Here is a 15,910-nt window from a genome sequence, read left to right as displayed (position 1 = left end):
AAATTAAGGGTGGTTAATTTAGGTTCAATTATGTTAACTCCCTCCTATATAATGTCCTCACTAGTTTAAGCATGGTCGAACGTCAATTTAAATGTTAATGGGGCTTCGCATGGACCAGCATGGTTAAGTACTCGGACACGCCAAAATCCACCAGTTGTTCAAACGTAATTCCGGGCTTAGTGTATATGCCATAAGGTATGAAATGGACTGCGATCAATCTAAACATCTTTATTCCGGGCTTAGCTATTAGCTAAATGTAGTGGATATATATATTAGTATTTGATTACATTCGCTGAGCTAAAACTACATCATATTCTCATACGAAATCAAGGATCAGTCAACATAGGTTCGATTTGTTGGTTAATCAGCTCATACGTAATGTCCTCACATAGATTATGCATGATTAACTTCTCTTGCACACTATTGCAAAACCTAAAATGACAACTGATTTCCAAATTCGTGTTATAGGATCGTAATCAGAAACCTATTCTTTGAAGAATTCATGTAACCACTCGAGACATTTGCTGTATTTGTTGGCATCATCTCAATCAATCATGTGCCTGGTCTAGGTGTGTGAACAAACTTTTTCCGACTATAACATTGGCTCTGCTAAGATATGACATAAATTTTCTTCCATGCGTGACATTTAATTTCTAACTTGTTTTTATGTTTGAATGAGAAAAGTTGTTCCCAAATTTTCTCAAATTAGCAATTTGTGAAGAAAAAAATTGAAAGATAAATACTACAAATTCCTAAACTAAAAAAAGTACCTTAATAATGGTTAACATGTTCTCGTGCGTATATACATTGCATGTTTTACACAAAAAATAAGAAATAAAAATTGTTGCGGAGTGGACCTTCAAAATATGTCACTAGAAATGCATCAAATCTCAAGTAAACAAGTAAACCATAATTGTTGGGGAGGAGTACCAATGTAGACCTTCGCGTAGTACAGCCAACTTCTGGAACAAAAAAACCTTTAGCATAACACCATAAGTCGCACATTGATTGAATAAATCTGCTGGGTTCAGGTAATTAGTAATTACTGTGGTTGTTATTGATTTTCACCGGCACAATCTTCCTAAATTAAACTACACGTGTCAAGCGATGAGAAGAGGAGTACTTGACAACTCATAGTGTTGCATACACAGAGTACTTGATAGGCTATTTATTGTCTCATTTCCTCTCTCTCACACACAACACTCTGCAGAGCAAAAAGAGAAAGAAGAAAGTTTAGGGTTTCTTCTAATGGCTTCTTCTTCTTCTCCAAAAATCCACCTCTACAAGAAATCAGGTATACTAATTTACACTCTTAAAATCTATATATCTTTTTTTTGTTTATTTTTGTTGAGTAATAAATTTTAACATTATGCTTATGTGTGTTTGTTTGATTCAGCAATTGAAGCTGGAACCCCTGGAGATTACTATCTGGATCCATCGGATAACTTGATGAAGATAAGATCTGCCTGGGGTATCGTTGAACATGAAGATTATCTTGTTTTGAGTGTCGATTTGTTTGCTATTGGGGATCTAGTTTTGCTTGGGCCAGAGCCAGAAGAATATGAAATTCAAATTGTTGTTGCTTTAGAAAACAAGGAAAAGGCTGCTCGTTTTAAGCACAGGGATGGGATGAAGGTCTTTAGAATTAAGATGAATCCAAAATTCATCAAGAAGATAAATACGAAGGATGATGCTACTTACAAAGTGCTTCCTGAGGACTCCTCAAAGCTGGCAAGGGTCATGATTTACAAACTCAAGCTCAAGGAATCAGCAGTAATGGCTTCTTCTTCTTCTCCAAAAATCCACCTCTTCAAGAAATCAGGTATACTTTTATTAGCCTTCGAAATCTATTGATTTTTATTTTTGTGGTTTAATAAGTTTTAACATTATGCTTATGTATGTTTGTTTGATTCAGCAATTGAAGCTGGAACCCCTGAAGATTACTATCTGGATCCATCTGATAACTTGATGAAGATAGCATTCATGTGGAGTGTTGTTGAACATGAAGATGATCTTGTTCTGAGTATCAATATGGTTCTCATTGGGGATCTTGTTTTCATTGAGGTAGATGGAGAAAAGAATATTATTAATATTGAAGTAGATGTAGAAAACAAGAGAAAGGCTGCTCGTTTTCATCATGAGGATGGGATGAAGAACTTTAGTATTGTAATGAATCCAAAATTCCTCAAGTTAGATTTGAACAGTGATCCTTCTCCTTACAGTGTCTCTGAAGATCATGGTGGTACCACAAATCTGTTAATTACTAAACTCAAGTTGAAGAAGGAACTATCAGCAGGAAGAATCTCTGATCTGGATCTTGGTCCTCCTGAACCTGAGAGTACCGCTAAGTTGTTGAAGAACAAACTCAAGTTGAAGAAGGAATCATCAGCAGGAAGAATCTCTGATCTGGATTAGTAGTACTAGTGATAAGGGGAAATGGAAGGTGGTTAGTCTTTTGGTTTTCAAGTTTGTTGCTGCTGTGCTGTCTTTTGATGTTTCATTTTCTATATAGTTTTGCATTTTGTTTTAGGGTTGATTTCAGTTTTTAGTTAGGGGAATTTGGAAGTTGTTTAGAGGTTGATAATCTGATGATCAGGATGAGCTCATAATTTGTAATCAATCATCTAAACAACTAACAATATCTAATCTATCTTTATATTATTAATTAGTAAAATCCTTCCATTTCCATATTAAAATCAATGTTTTGATTTACTTTCTATGTATTTTTTGATATGTTTTTGTTGAAGAAAATAAGTACAGCTTGAAACAGGAATCTTAATGGTGTTATCTGTTGCCCTGTGTACTCTGTTGAATCCCAGAGATTGTTTTGTTTCCTAGCTCTCTGTGTGTTTTCTGTAAAAATCAGCTTTGCTGAGTCTCAGTTTTGGATGAAAGCCTAAAATGGTAAAACTTCAGAGGCAAGTTAAAGTCAAGTACACCAAAAAGCAGATACTAGAAATTCAAATTTTGAAACCCTAAAAATCATGTTACTTGACTCTTACAGCTCACACTTGTACTTTCAAATCCTATAAGCTTATTTGAGCGAATCCTCTAGTGCATGTGCCAGTTGCGTAGGACGTCTTCAAAAATCAAAATATCATCCAGTTAGCTAGTCAAATCTATATCAGATTCTCATACGAAGTTAAGGGTGGTTAATTTAATGGCTTACCAGAAACCCCTCCTATCTATCTAATGTCCTCACTGGATTAAGCGTCAATTTTAAGTACTCTCGGACACGTATTGCAAAACCAAAAATGACTACTGATTTCCAAATTCGTGTTATAGGATCGTAATCAGAAATCTAATCATGACATTGAGCTTCCGGTATCAACGTGCAGCTCCATTGTATACATATGAGTCTCATAAAAGTAGCTTTAGCCGATGAGTGACTTTAGCCTATTTCCAATAAAATGATCCACCACCGTAAGTAGGTAACTCTGAGTTTAATTGATTGGCTTAGATAGTAAATACGGCAGTTAATCTTATCGGCGCAATCGTGTCCTAAAGCTAAACGTGTCAAGTGATGAGAAGAGGAGTACGTGATCAAACATACACCCCCAACTCAAACGAATATCTCATGCCTCCTCTTTAAAAACCACCAGTTTTTTGTCTCATTTCCTCACCCACACACACTCTGCAGAGCAACGAATATCTTCCATAAGATATTCTCCACCGATTCAAACAATAAAATACAATCAATCATCTCAACAAATATCTCCATCCTCTCCATAAATACCACCTCATTTCCTCACACATACACAAAAAAGAAAGTTTTTTAGTCTCTGAAATCAATAAAATACAATCAATCATCTCAACAAATATTTCTTAATTTCTACATTTTAATCGCCTCTTCTTCAAAAATCCACCTCTTCAAGAAATCAGGTTAACTTTTAGTCTCTGAAATCAATTCTTTTTTACTTCTGATATGTTTATTTAAGTTGTTTATAGATTTTTAACATGGATTTTTTGTGTTTTATTCAGCAATAGAAGCTGGAGCTCCTGAAGATTACTATCTGAATCCATCGGATAACTTATGGACAGTAGCTAAAATGTGGAGGGTCGTTGAACATCAAGATCTTCTTGTTTTGACAATCGATTTTGATGGCTTAGGGGATGAAGTTATGACCCTGATGAATGGCAAGTTTATTAATATCAAAGTAACAATGAAAAGGCTTCCAGGTTTGTTCACAAGGATGGGATGAACAAGTTCAGTATCGAGTTGAACCCTAACTTCCTTCAGTTGGGATTTAAGCTTGATCCTACTATCAGACTTTCAGAGAGTATTCAAAGGATGTTCATATTCAAAATCAAAGCATCTGCAGAAAAGAAGGTTGCTGGTGCTGTCTAGTCTAATGTAAGGGAAATGGAAGGTTGCCAAGTCTTTGGTATTTTAAGTTTGTTGTCATCTGATGTTTCTTTCTAGTTTATCTTTCTTTGTTATTAGTGTTTATGTCTTTACAATTTTAGCTTCTAGGTGTTTTGGTTGTTGTTTTGAGATTTGTATTATGATGATTAGGAGCTCATAATATACAGCTATAACACTATCCATGCATCTTTAAACTATGATTAAAATCTTTCATCAAACAAAGCTTTTAATGGTGCTGTCATCTCTATGCAAATATCAAAATACATACAGAGATTCTCCACATTAGAGAGAGACCGGAGAAGCTTTTGTTTTCTAGTCTCAGTTTTGGTTGAAAGCTCAAAATGGTAAATCTTAAAGAGACTAGCTAAGGGCCACAACAAAAGCAAAAAAGCACATTTTGAGTAAAATTTTGAAACCCTAAAAATCATGTTACTCTTCAAAGATGACAACTCACTGTTATACCTTCAATTCCTATCCAAAGAAGTTATCATCCAATGCGCGTGCCAGTCAGGTAGGGGGCCTTGTACTCTCATTTCGGATTGCATCTTACTTCCAAATCCAACATGACTGATTCTTCACGTGCACTACAAGCTGGTGGTTACTGGTGGTGGGACGGAAGGACTCACAAAGAGCACAAAGGTTGTTGAATGAGCCCGAGGACACAAAAATCCTATTTATACTGTCAGCGTCGCAGACAACTAAATGACACTCAGTACTACCAATATCTGAAATCAAGTTGGTAATATGTGCAGCATATTGAGAATAAGTAAGGCGGTGAGGATTTGGGGATGCAAACTGCAAAGATTCCGCAAAGTAAAAAAGTTGGTGGTGAAGTAAATCTTGTTAGTCCAGTTTGAGTGTTGGACAGATGTATTAAACTCGAAACAAAAATATGGCAACAAATGATCATGAAGTGGTCCATCCAACTAGGAACCCAAAAAATTGGGGCTAAAAATGGCCATAAATTTTGAATTACTAGTAACAGATACAATGAGACAATCATATAAAAATTTGATCAAAAAAAATAAAACACTCGTTTCAAATTTTTTTTTAAAAGCAATTGGAGTAGACTGAGTAGTACTACTAGAAATTAAGCTTGAGCCGGTGGCTATCTTTTACCCTATCCAAAAAATTTACAATCATATAAAAATTTCTTGTTTGGTCCTAGGTCCATATAGTTATTTATAATAGGGTCCGACCGGATCTTTCTTTTATCCGCAGGTCCAAAATTAATTAAAACATGGAAATGTCCATAATACCCATTACTACCAAATGTGTGTGTCTACACTGCTTACAAATTTGAGTACATATCTGGTACACTGCTTACAAATCTGAGTACATATCTGCTACACTACGTACAAATCTAAGTATGTATCTGCCTCACTGCTTACATATAGAGTATGTATCCGTTGGACATATTGAACCTGTAAATATGACCAGAATATAACAATATTAAAACACAGCAACAAAACTAGCATCCATTTCAGTATTTCGCATACGTACTCATGGATCAAACCAAAATAAAGTGGCAACACTATGAATAAAACAGAATTAAAAGAAGTTTTTATCAGTACAACATATACGTACCGTGGATTCATAAACTAAAAACTCAATTACATGTCAAGAAGTGATGAATCCATGAATATAACCGAATCAAAGCACATACTTCAGTATTTCACATACGAACTCATGGATCAAACCAAAAAAAGTGGCAAAACTCTGAATAAAACAGAATCAGAAGAAGTTTCAACCAGTACAACATATATGTACTCCTGGATCAAACCAAAAAAATAAGAGAAAACCTATAGATTCATAGTAAACAAAAAAAGAAAACAGTACGTCAGATATGTATTGATGGTTAATACACAAAAGAAAATTGAAAATGAAACCAAAAACCATAAAAATATCAGATCTACTAATGAAATAAACATAAAACATGATTTTTTATTTAGATCTGAATTTGTTTCATTAAAATCCACCAATATATCATATACGTACCGATGATTAATACACAAAAGCAACTCAAAAGCATATAAAAAAAACCAAAATGGAACTAAAATCAGCTGCATGTGAAAACCAAGTAATGAATCTATAAAAAACTGAATCGAAACACTTTTTTTTCCAGTATTCCATATATATACTTCTAGATCGAAGAAGAAGAATATCCAAAACTACAAAAATAACAAAATTAAAGCATAATTTTTCAGTACACCATGTATGTACTGCTGATTCATAATCAAAAATTTAGCTGCATGTGAAAAACAAGTAGCGAATCTATGAAAAAATAAAATCGAAACACTTTAATTTGAGTATTCCGTATATGTACTTCTGGATCAAACAAGAAAAATCTCCAAAACTATAAAAAAAACAACAAAATTAGAGCAGTATATTTCAGTACACCAAATATGTACTGTTGATTCATAGTCTAAAAATCAGCAGCACGTGAAAAACTAGAGAACATCATGAAATCGAACTACCAAAACTGGAAAAAGAAAGTGAAAACATCATGAAATCAATCATATCTTCATGATTCAGTTGAGAATTAATCAAAAACAAAGAAGAACCGGAGAAAAGATTACATAAGATACCTGTAAAACCGCGAAACATCTTCACAAACCCCAGGTCTAAACTTCATAAGCGGCTGCAGCAGAGAAGAGGAGAGCGAGCGAGAGAGAGAAAACGGATCTGAGAAGAAAATTGAGAAAATGTGGCTTTTATTTCTGTTATATTTATAGTGAAGGTCATTTTGGGAATTATTAAAATGCACGTAATAGGTTACACACGTGTGTAGGACCTGGGCTTAAAAAATTTGGTCCATTTTCATGTTTTGTTTTAATTATGGACCTCCGGTTACTGGGCTTTAATGGGTGGACCTGCCACTAACTAAGAACACTATAATAGTACCAGTGAATAAATCTAAAATGCATTTGCTGGGGGTTGATTGGCTTGGCTAGCAGATAACGTAGTGGCCGTTGATCTTATCAGAACAACTTCTTAAAGCTAAATGTGTCAAGCGATGAGAACCGGAATATACTTCTGATGTAGTGCAAGATATGGCAGAATCCTACTTGGAAGGAAGGGATCGACGAAAGAATATCCGTTAGCCATGTATGAATATTTTCCTATTTGTTATTTTGTTAGGAAATAAGAGATATCTTGCAAGTATTTGCATGATATCATATTTATTAGGATTTCCTCTTTATTAGCATTAATCATAAAAGATATTGGCATATTCCATAAGGCCTATATATGGCCACGTTTGTAAGGAAGAAAAGCAGATTTTAAAGAAAAGAAAACTCTTCCTTTGAGAAGTTTTATACATTGTGTGATTTCTAGTACTAACATTCTACACCATTTGGTATTCAGAAACTGGGTATCGATCCTTCCAACATGGTTCGTGGTAGAGGTCAGGGTGGTCCTCGCGAAGCTTTGGTTGAGGAGGTAATGGAGAGAACGAGATACGATGAACTATCACGCACGGTTGAGCAGCTCGCCGGTCAGGTAGCAACCCTGTTACAACGACATGAGCGCCGTCATCCTCCTACTGATGAGTCCAATTCATCTGATGAAGATGACGATAATGATACTGATAACCCTTTTGCTGGGCGTGAGCGTGAATCTAGGAGTTGGGAATCATCATTCCGCATCGAAATTCCTGAGTTTCATGGTAGCGGGTTGACACCAGAGGATTGTATCGACTGGTTTTCTACTGTGGAGGAAGTTCTGGAATTTAAGAGGGTTCCTGATGATCGACTGGTTCCGCTTGTGGCTACACGCTTTCGGGGTAGGGTTGCTGTTTGGTGGCGTCAACTGAAAGCTTCCCGTATTCAAAAAGGTAAAACTCCTATTTCTTCCTGGGCAAGGCTTGAAAAGTGTATGCGTTCAGCCTTTTTGCCATTTAACTATACCAGAGAACTGTATATTCGTTTACAAAACCTTCGTCATGGTTTTCGATCCATTGATGAATATACGAAAGAGTTCTATGATTTGGTCACTCGGTCAGGTATTGCAGACACCGATGATCAGCTTGTCTCCCGCTATATAGGTGGTCTGCGTGAGACTTTCCAGGACACACTAAATATGTTTGATTATTTTTCTGTGTCTGAGGTTCACCAACGAGCTCTGCGTTTGGAAAAACAATTATCCCGTAAGTCAATTAGAGCAGCTGTTGGCCGTCCTACTATTACTCCTTCACAGATTGCTTCCGCTCAACAGAATGTTAGTACGTCTCAGAGGCCTGGTCCTAAATGCTACCGATGTGGTGATCCTGGTCACTTGGCGAACGATTGTCGTAAGGCTGGTCGACCTGGCAAAGCTTTACTTGTAGAGACTACTGTTGCTGATGATGTCTTTGCTGATGCGGAGGAGACATCAACTGAGTTCGACGAAGTATTTCTTCCAGGGGACCAAGGTGACTGCTTGATGATTTCTCGACCATCGTTCCTGACGCCGAAGGTTGACACTGATGAGTCATGGCTCAGAAAGAACATCTTCCAGACAACGTGCACCATAGAAGGCAAAGTCTGTCGAATGATCATTGACTCAGGAAGCTGTGAGAACGTGGTGTCTGAAGAAGCTGTGAGAAAGCTCAAGTTATCAACAGAGAAACATCCTAGTCCGTACTCTCTTCACTGGCTGAGTAAAGGTTCGGAGGTAACTATTTCCAAACGTTGTCTTGTGAAGTTTTCCATTGGTTCTGTATACGAAGATGATTTGTGGTGTGATGTCGTGGTTATGGATGCTTGTCATCTGCTATTGGGACGACCTTGGCAATACGACAGGGAGGTAATTCACGATGGTAAGCTAAACACATATTCATTCTTGTTCAAATCGACTCGCATCACGTTAGTACCTGCCAAGGAGACTGTGCACAAACCACTCTCTAATCTGGCTTCCAATTTTCTGTCTTGGCGTACGTTTGAGACCGAGATGATAGATGAGGGTATTGTGTTCATCATCTTGTGTGGTCTCTCTTGCATGCGACGGCTGTGGAGGTTCCGTCATGTATCCAGGGAGTATTATCGGACTTTGCGGACATTTTTCCTGTTGACCTTCCGGAGGGGTTGCCTCCATCTCGAGCTATTCAGCACCGGATAGACTTAGTACCAGGATCGGTTCTTCCTAATCGAGCTCATTACCGTATGAGCCCAAGAGAACACGAGGAACTACAACGTCAGGTAGGGGAGTTAGTTTAGCCAAGGGTCTCATCAGGGAGAGTCTTAGTCCTTGTGCAGTTCCGGCGTTGCTCATTCCTAAGAAGGACGGTTCATGGCGCATGTGTGTGGACAGTCGTGCTATTAATAAGATTACGGTGAAGTATCGTTTTCCCATCCCTCGTCTGGATGATATCCTGGACCAGCTTCATGGTGCTACGATTTTTAGCAAATTGGATTTGCGTAGTGGCTACCATCAGATTCGTATACGGCCTGGAGATGAGTGGAAGACCGCTTTTAAAACTAGGGAAGGACTTTATGAATGGTTGGTGATGCCGTTTGGTCTCTCCAATGCTCCAAGTACGTTTATGCGTGTCATGAATGAAGTATTAAAACCATTCTTGGGTAAGTTTGTGGTCGTTTATTTCGATGACATTTTGGTTTATAGTACTAACTTGGATATGCACTTGCGTCATCTTCGTGAGGTCTTAGTAGTCTTACGCCAGCAAAATTTCTTTGCCGCTACAAAGAAGTGTGTCTTCGGTACAGATCGCATTTTGTTTCTTGGATACGTCATATCCAAGGATGGTATTTCCGTGGATGAATCGAAGGTTGATGCTGTGCGTACTTGGCCTTGTCCGTAAACAATCCATGAGGCCAGGAGTTTTCATGGGTTCGCGTCCTTTTATAGAAGGTTTATTCCCCACTTTAGCACTATTGCAGCAGCAATCACCGACTGCATGAAGAATGGCAAGTTTTCTTGGACAGACGCAGCTACAACAAGCTTCATCTTGCTGAAGGAGAAGCTTTGTTCTGCCCTATATTGTCTTTACCAAATTTTTCTTTACCATTTGAGGTTCATACAGACGCCTCTAAGGTTGGTATAGGTGCAGTCCTCAGCCAAACCAGCAAACCGATCGCATTTTTTAGTGAGAAATTAAATGGAGCTAAGCGAAATTACAGCACGTATGAACTAGAGTTTTATGCCATCATCCAAACCCTAAAGCACTGGCGTCATTATTTGATTCATTCTGAATTTGTATTGTTTACTGACCATGATGCTCTCAAGCACATCGGCAATCAAGACAAGATGAATGCACGACAAGTTAAATGGGCTAATTATCTACAGGATTTCACATTTGTCCTCAAACACAAGGCTGGCACTCAGAATCGTGTGGCTGATGGTCTTAGTCGTCGACGAAGTCTGCTAACGTCACTACGGACGGAGGTCTTAGGTTTGGAGTCGTTTGCTGATTTGTACAAGACTGACCCCTATTTTGGCTCAATTCTGGACGCTGTGCATGCTGGCAACAATGCCCAGTTCACGCTGTTGGATGGTTTTCTCTTCAAGGGAACTCGACTTTGCATTCCAGACTGTAGCTGGCGTTTACGTATCGTTCAAGAACTGCATAACGAGGGTCACTTTGGTCGTGACAAGACCTTCCAGTTGGTTTCAACATCATACTTTTGGCCGCGCTTGTTTAAAGAGGTACAACGTTTCGTTTCTCGTTGTCATATCTGTCAGGTATCTAAAGGTTCTTCGACAAATGCTGGTCTTTATATGCCATTACCAATTCCGTCTAAGCCTTGGACTGATATTAGTATGGACTTTGTTGTGGGTTTGCCTCGCACTCAACATGGAATGGATTCTGTTTTTGTCGTAGTTGACAGATTTTCCAAAATGGCGCACTTTATAGCTTGCAAAAAAACTACGGATGCGGTTCATGTGGCATTTTTGTTTTTCCAACACGTGTATCGTCTTCATGGTCTCCCAGAATCCATTGTATCGGACCGTGATTCTAAATTTCTTAGTCATTTCTGGAGGTCTCTTTGGAAATTATTGCGTACGGAGTTGAAATTCAGCAGTGCTTATCACCCTCAAACGGATGGGCAGACAGAGGTTGTTAACCGATCTCTTGGGAACATACTTCGCAGCCTGGTGGGTTCTCACACTAAACAATGGGACAGGCATTTGTTTCAAGCAGAATTTGCCTTCAACAGAGCCATTCATAAGAGCACCGGGTTTAGCCCTTTCCAAGTGGTCTGTGGATTTAATCCGCGTTCACCCCTTGATCTTGCGCCTGTGCCAGATTTACAACGAGTGCATGCCACTGCTGATGAGTTGGTGCATCACTTACAACAGATACATGCTGATGCTGCTCAAAACTTGGTGGCGTCCTCTACGAAGTACAAAACGGCCGCCGATAAGCATCGTCGTCACGTTGAATTTGAGGTAGGTGATTTCGTTTGGGCTGTACTTATTAAGGAACGTTTCTCTACGGGCACATACAACAAATTGGGTCCTCGCAAGATTGGTCCTTTTGAAATTATTGAGAAGATCAATCCTAATGCTTACCGTCTGCGACTTCCCAGTCATATTCATACTGCTGATGTGTTCAGTGTACGTCATCTCATTCCCTACCACGGCGACTTGTCTGATGATGATTTTTCTACCCTACCTAATTCGGGGGAGAATTTCCTCTTTCCCGGGGAGAATGATGTAGTGCAAGATATGGCAGAATCCTACTTGGAATGAAGGGATCGACGAAAGAATATCCGTTAGCCATGTATGAATATTTTCCTATTTGTTATTTTGTTAGGAAATAAGAGATATCTTGCAAGTATTTGCATGATATCATATTTATTAGGATTTCCTCTTTATTAGCATTAATCATAAAAGATATTGGCATATTCCATAAGGCCTATATATGGCCACGTTTGTAAGGAAGAAAAGCAGATTTTAAAGAAAAGAAAACTCTTACTTTGAGAAGTTTTATACATTGTGTGATTTCTAGTACTAACATTCTACACCAACTTCCCACTCTACTGTTACATAAACAGAGCAGAATAACCAAAATATTCGCTCAACTCATCACCTCCTCTCTAAGTACATACCATCGACTCATTGTCTCATTACCTCACTTGCACAGAACCTACAGAGAAAACAAACTAGTCTAGAGCTTCTTCTTAATTTCTACACTAATGGCTTCTTCAAAAATCCACCTCTTCAAGAAACTGAGTATGTTCTTAGACTTTGAAATCTGTTTTTCTTTTCTTTTTTTTACTTATGGTTTTAAAAGTTTAATATGGGTTTTTCCATGCGTATGCAGCAATAGCAGCTGGAAGTCCTAATAACTATTATCTGAATCCATCTGAGAATTTGTGGAAGATACCATGGAGGTGGAATGTGGTTGAACATGGAGATGTTCTTGATTTTACAGTTCATATGCGTGGTTTAGCACCGGAAGGAGTTTTCATTTCTGTAAGAGAAAAGTTTATTAATATCAACATAGGAAAAGATGGATACAAGATGCCTGCTGGTTATGCTGATAACAATGGTATGCAGAATTTCAATGTTGAGTTGAATCCTAATTTCCTTCAGTTGGGAGTTGAGTGTGATTATACCAAAGCTTCTGAAGGTATTTCAAGGTGGTTTATCTCTAAACTCACACCCGAAGAAATCAAGAATAATGCTGAAGAAATCAAGAATAATGCTGAAAGGATGCATGTTTCCAAACTCACACCCGAAGAAATCAAGAATAATACTACTAAAGTCGCACCAAAATATCACGTTACTTACTGAGTTTGTTAGAGCGAATTATCCAGTGCATTCCAGTTAGGTAGGGTCCAGGGGGTATGCAGAGACATTTTGGCTTGCATGTTATGCCCACAATGAACTGAATTGAGTTTTCAAAAATCTACTAGTTGGTCAAACGTATTTTTTAGTCTCAGTTTTGGTTGAAAGCTCAAAATATTAAAGAGGCTAGCTAATTAAGGGTCACACCAAAAGCAAAATATATAGCACATTTTTGAGTAAAATTTTGAAACCCTAAAAATCAGGTTACTCTTCAAAGACGACAACTCACTATTGTACCTTTAATTCCTATTCAAAGAAGTTACTCCCTCCGTCCCATTATTAAGTGACCTAGTTGAAGTTTGCACAAATTTTAAGACAAGCAAGGAAAAAAAGATTTTTAAGCATTTTTTACAATTATATCCTTATGGATAATAATTAATGATTTTGAAATGATTTATCTCTCAAACTATACCGCGGATGTTCGCAAACTTTATACCATTGAAAAGCATTTTAAAACACCTACGTAACGAATATAAATATGCCTATCAAATTATGCATATTTCTTATATTTCTTATAATCAATTAAAAGGGTAATTTTAGAAATATCTCTTTGTTCAGTGATATAGATCACTTAATGATGGGACAAAATTAAAAACCAAATAGATCACTTAATGGTGGGATGGAGGGAGTATTATCCAATGCGCGTGCCAGTCAGCATTTTCAGTCTTGTACTCTCATTTCGGACTGCATGTTACTTCCAAATCCAACATGACTGATTCTTCACGTGCACTACAAGCTGTGATTTCTTTGGTTACTGGTGGTGGGAAGAAGGGCACAGACGTTATTGAATGAAGCCTGAGGACGTATAAAAATCCTGTTTCCAACAAAAGCCATTGGAGTAGTACTACTAGATATTAAGCTTTAGCTGGTGGCCATCTTTTAGCCTATTTCCAACAAAATCTCCAAAAAATCACAGTGAATAAATCTAAAATGCATTTGCTGGGGTTGGTTGTTTGGCTCAGCTAGTAGAAAATAATGTAGTGGGCGTTGATCTTATCACCACAACTTCTTAAAGACAAACGTGTCAAGCGATGAGAACCGGAGTATACTTCCCATTCTACTAGTGTATTACATATACACAGAGCAGAATAACCAAAATATTCGCTCAACTCATCACCTCCTCTTATTACATAGTACATACCATTGACTCATTGTCTCATTAGTCATTACCTCACTTGCACACAGAACCTACAGAGAAAACAAACTAGTCTGGATCTTTTTCTTGATTTCTACACTAATGGCTTCTTCAAAAATCCACCTCTTCAAGAAACTGGTTATGTTCTTAGACTTTGAAATCTGTTTTTCTTTTTTCTTTTGATTATTTTTGGTTTTGAAACTTTAATATGGATTTTTTCTATGCTTATGCAGCAATAGCAGCTGGAAGTCCTAATAACTATTATCTAAATCCATCGGAGAATTTGTGGAAGATAGCATCAAAGTGGAGTGCTGTTGAACATGAAGATGTTATTAATTTGACATTTCATATGCGTGCATTTGGGGATCCAATATATCTTTCGGTAAAACAATCAAAGTTTATTAATATCAATGTAGGAATAGATGCATACAAGATGCCTGATGGTTATGCTGATAAGAACGGGATGAGGAATTTCAGTATTGAATTGAATGCGAACTTCCTTCAGTTGGGAATTAAGGGTGATTATACCAAAGGCCCAGAGAGTATTGCAAGGATGTATATCTCTAAACTCAATGCTGAAGAAATCAAGAATAATGCTCAAAGGATGCATGTTTCTAAACTCACACCTGAAGAAATCAAGAATAATACTACTACAAGGATGAATGTTTCTAAACCCAAAGCTGAAGGAAATAAGAAGTTCTATGTTGAAACGTTCAATATACTTTAACTCAAACCCGAAGAACAGGTGTTGAATGAAGTTTGGTTTAGTAGTGATAAGGTGGCGGTCGGTCTAGTCCTTGGTTTTTAAGTTAGCAACTGCCGCTGTCTTTTGAAATTTCTTTTTAATTTTTCTTTTTCGTCTAGTTTGTCTTTTGCACTTTCAGTGTGTAGGGGTTTCTGAAAGTTGTTGATATTCGATATGGATCCCACAATGTAATCAATCATCACCCTACATCAACAACTGATGATCTCTCTATATATCTTCCGTTTCCATATTAAAATGTCTTGATTTAGTGAATTTGTTGATATGTTTTGGTTTTCAAGTTAAGCTGTTCAAGAACAAACTCAAGTTGAAGAAGGAATCATCAGCAGGAAGAATCTCTGATCTGGATTAGTAGTACTAGTGATAAGGGGAAATGGAAGGTGGTTAGTCTTTTGGTTTTCAAGTTTGTTGCTGCTGTGTTGTCTTTTGATGTTTCATTTTCTATATAGTTTTTCATTTTGTTTTAGGGTTTATTTCAGTTTTTAGTTAGGGGAATTTGGAAGTTGTTTAGAGGTTGATAATCTGATGATCAGGAGGAGCTCATAATATGTAATCAATCATCCAAACAACTAACACTATCTTTATATTATACTAAAATCCTTCCATTTCCATATTAAAAATCCTGTTTATAGCATCATTCATGCTATTATCCGAAGAGCAGGACTCGAAACAAAAATGTGGGCAGCAATTATGTGAATGGAATGATCATGATGTGGTCCATCCAACTAGGAACGGAAAAAAATTGTGGCTAAAAATTGCCACAAATTTTGCAAATGAAATCCTCCAAAGGTTGTCCAAACTTTGGCTGATTGGCTCATGATCGAGTCTACGGCAATATTGGCTCCTCTAGGATGTG

The 15,910-nt window shown here is 37.4% G+C and overlaps 1 protein-coding gene across 2 annotated transcripts; it reads left to right on the top strand.

The window, feature by feature from the left end:
* Positions 1-1,216: 1,216 nt before the first annotated feature.
* LOC113309595 lies at positions 1,217-15,473 on the top strand. Of its 2 annotated transcripts, XM_026558047.1 has the most exons (4): positions 1,217-1,294; positions 1,397-1,822; positions 1,916-2,446; positions 15,438-15,473. In XM_026558047.1, exons 1-3 carry the CDS (start codon positions 1,249-1,251, stop codon positions 2,413-2,415), a joined length of 972 nt encoding a protein of 323 aa, XP_026413832.1. In that variant the 5' UTR covers positions 1,217-1,248; the 3' UTR covers positions 2,416-2,446; positions 15,438-15,473. The 2 variants fall into 2 exon arrangements, with proteins under 2 accessions (XP_026413832.1, XP_026413831.1); XM_026558046.1 differs by lacking the exon at positions 15,438-15,473 and having other exon boundaries at positions 1,916-2,676.
* Positions 15,474-15,910: the final 437 nt, after the last annotated feature.

The sequence above is a fragment of the Papaver somniferum genome, chromosome 9 (assembly GCF_003573695.1).
Source record: "Papaver somniferum cultivar HN1 chromosome 9, ASM357369v1, whole genome shotgun sequence".
NCBI lineage: Eukaryota > Viridiplantae > Streptophyta > Magnoliopsida > Ranunculales > Papaveraceae > Papaver > Papaver somniferum.
The sequence above is the reverse complement of the archived record's forward strand: the minus strand, read 5'-3'. Positions and strand labels throughout refer to the sequence as shown.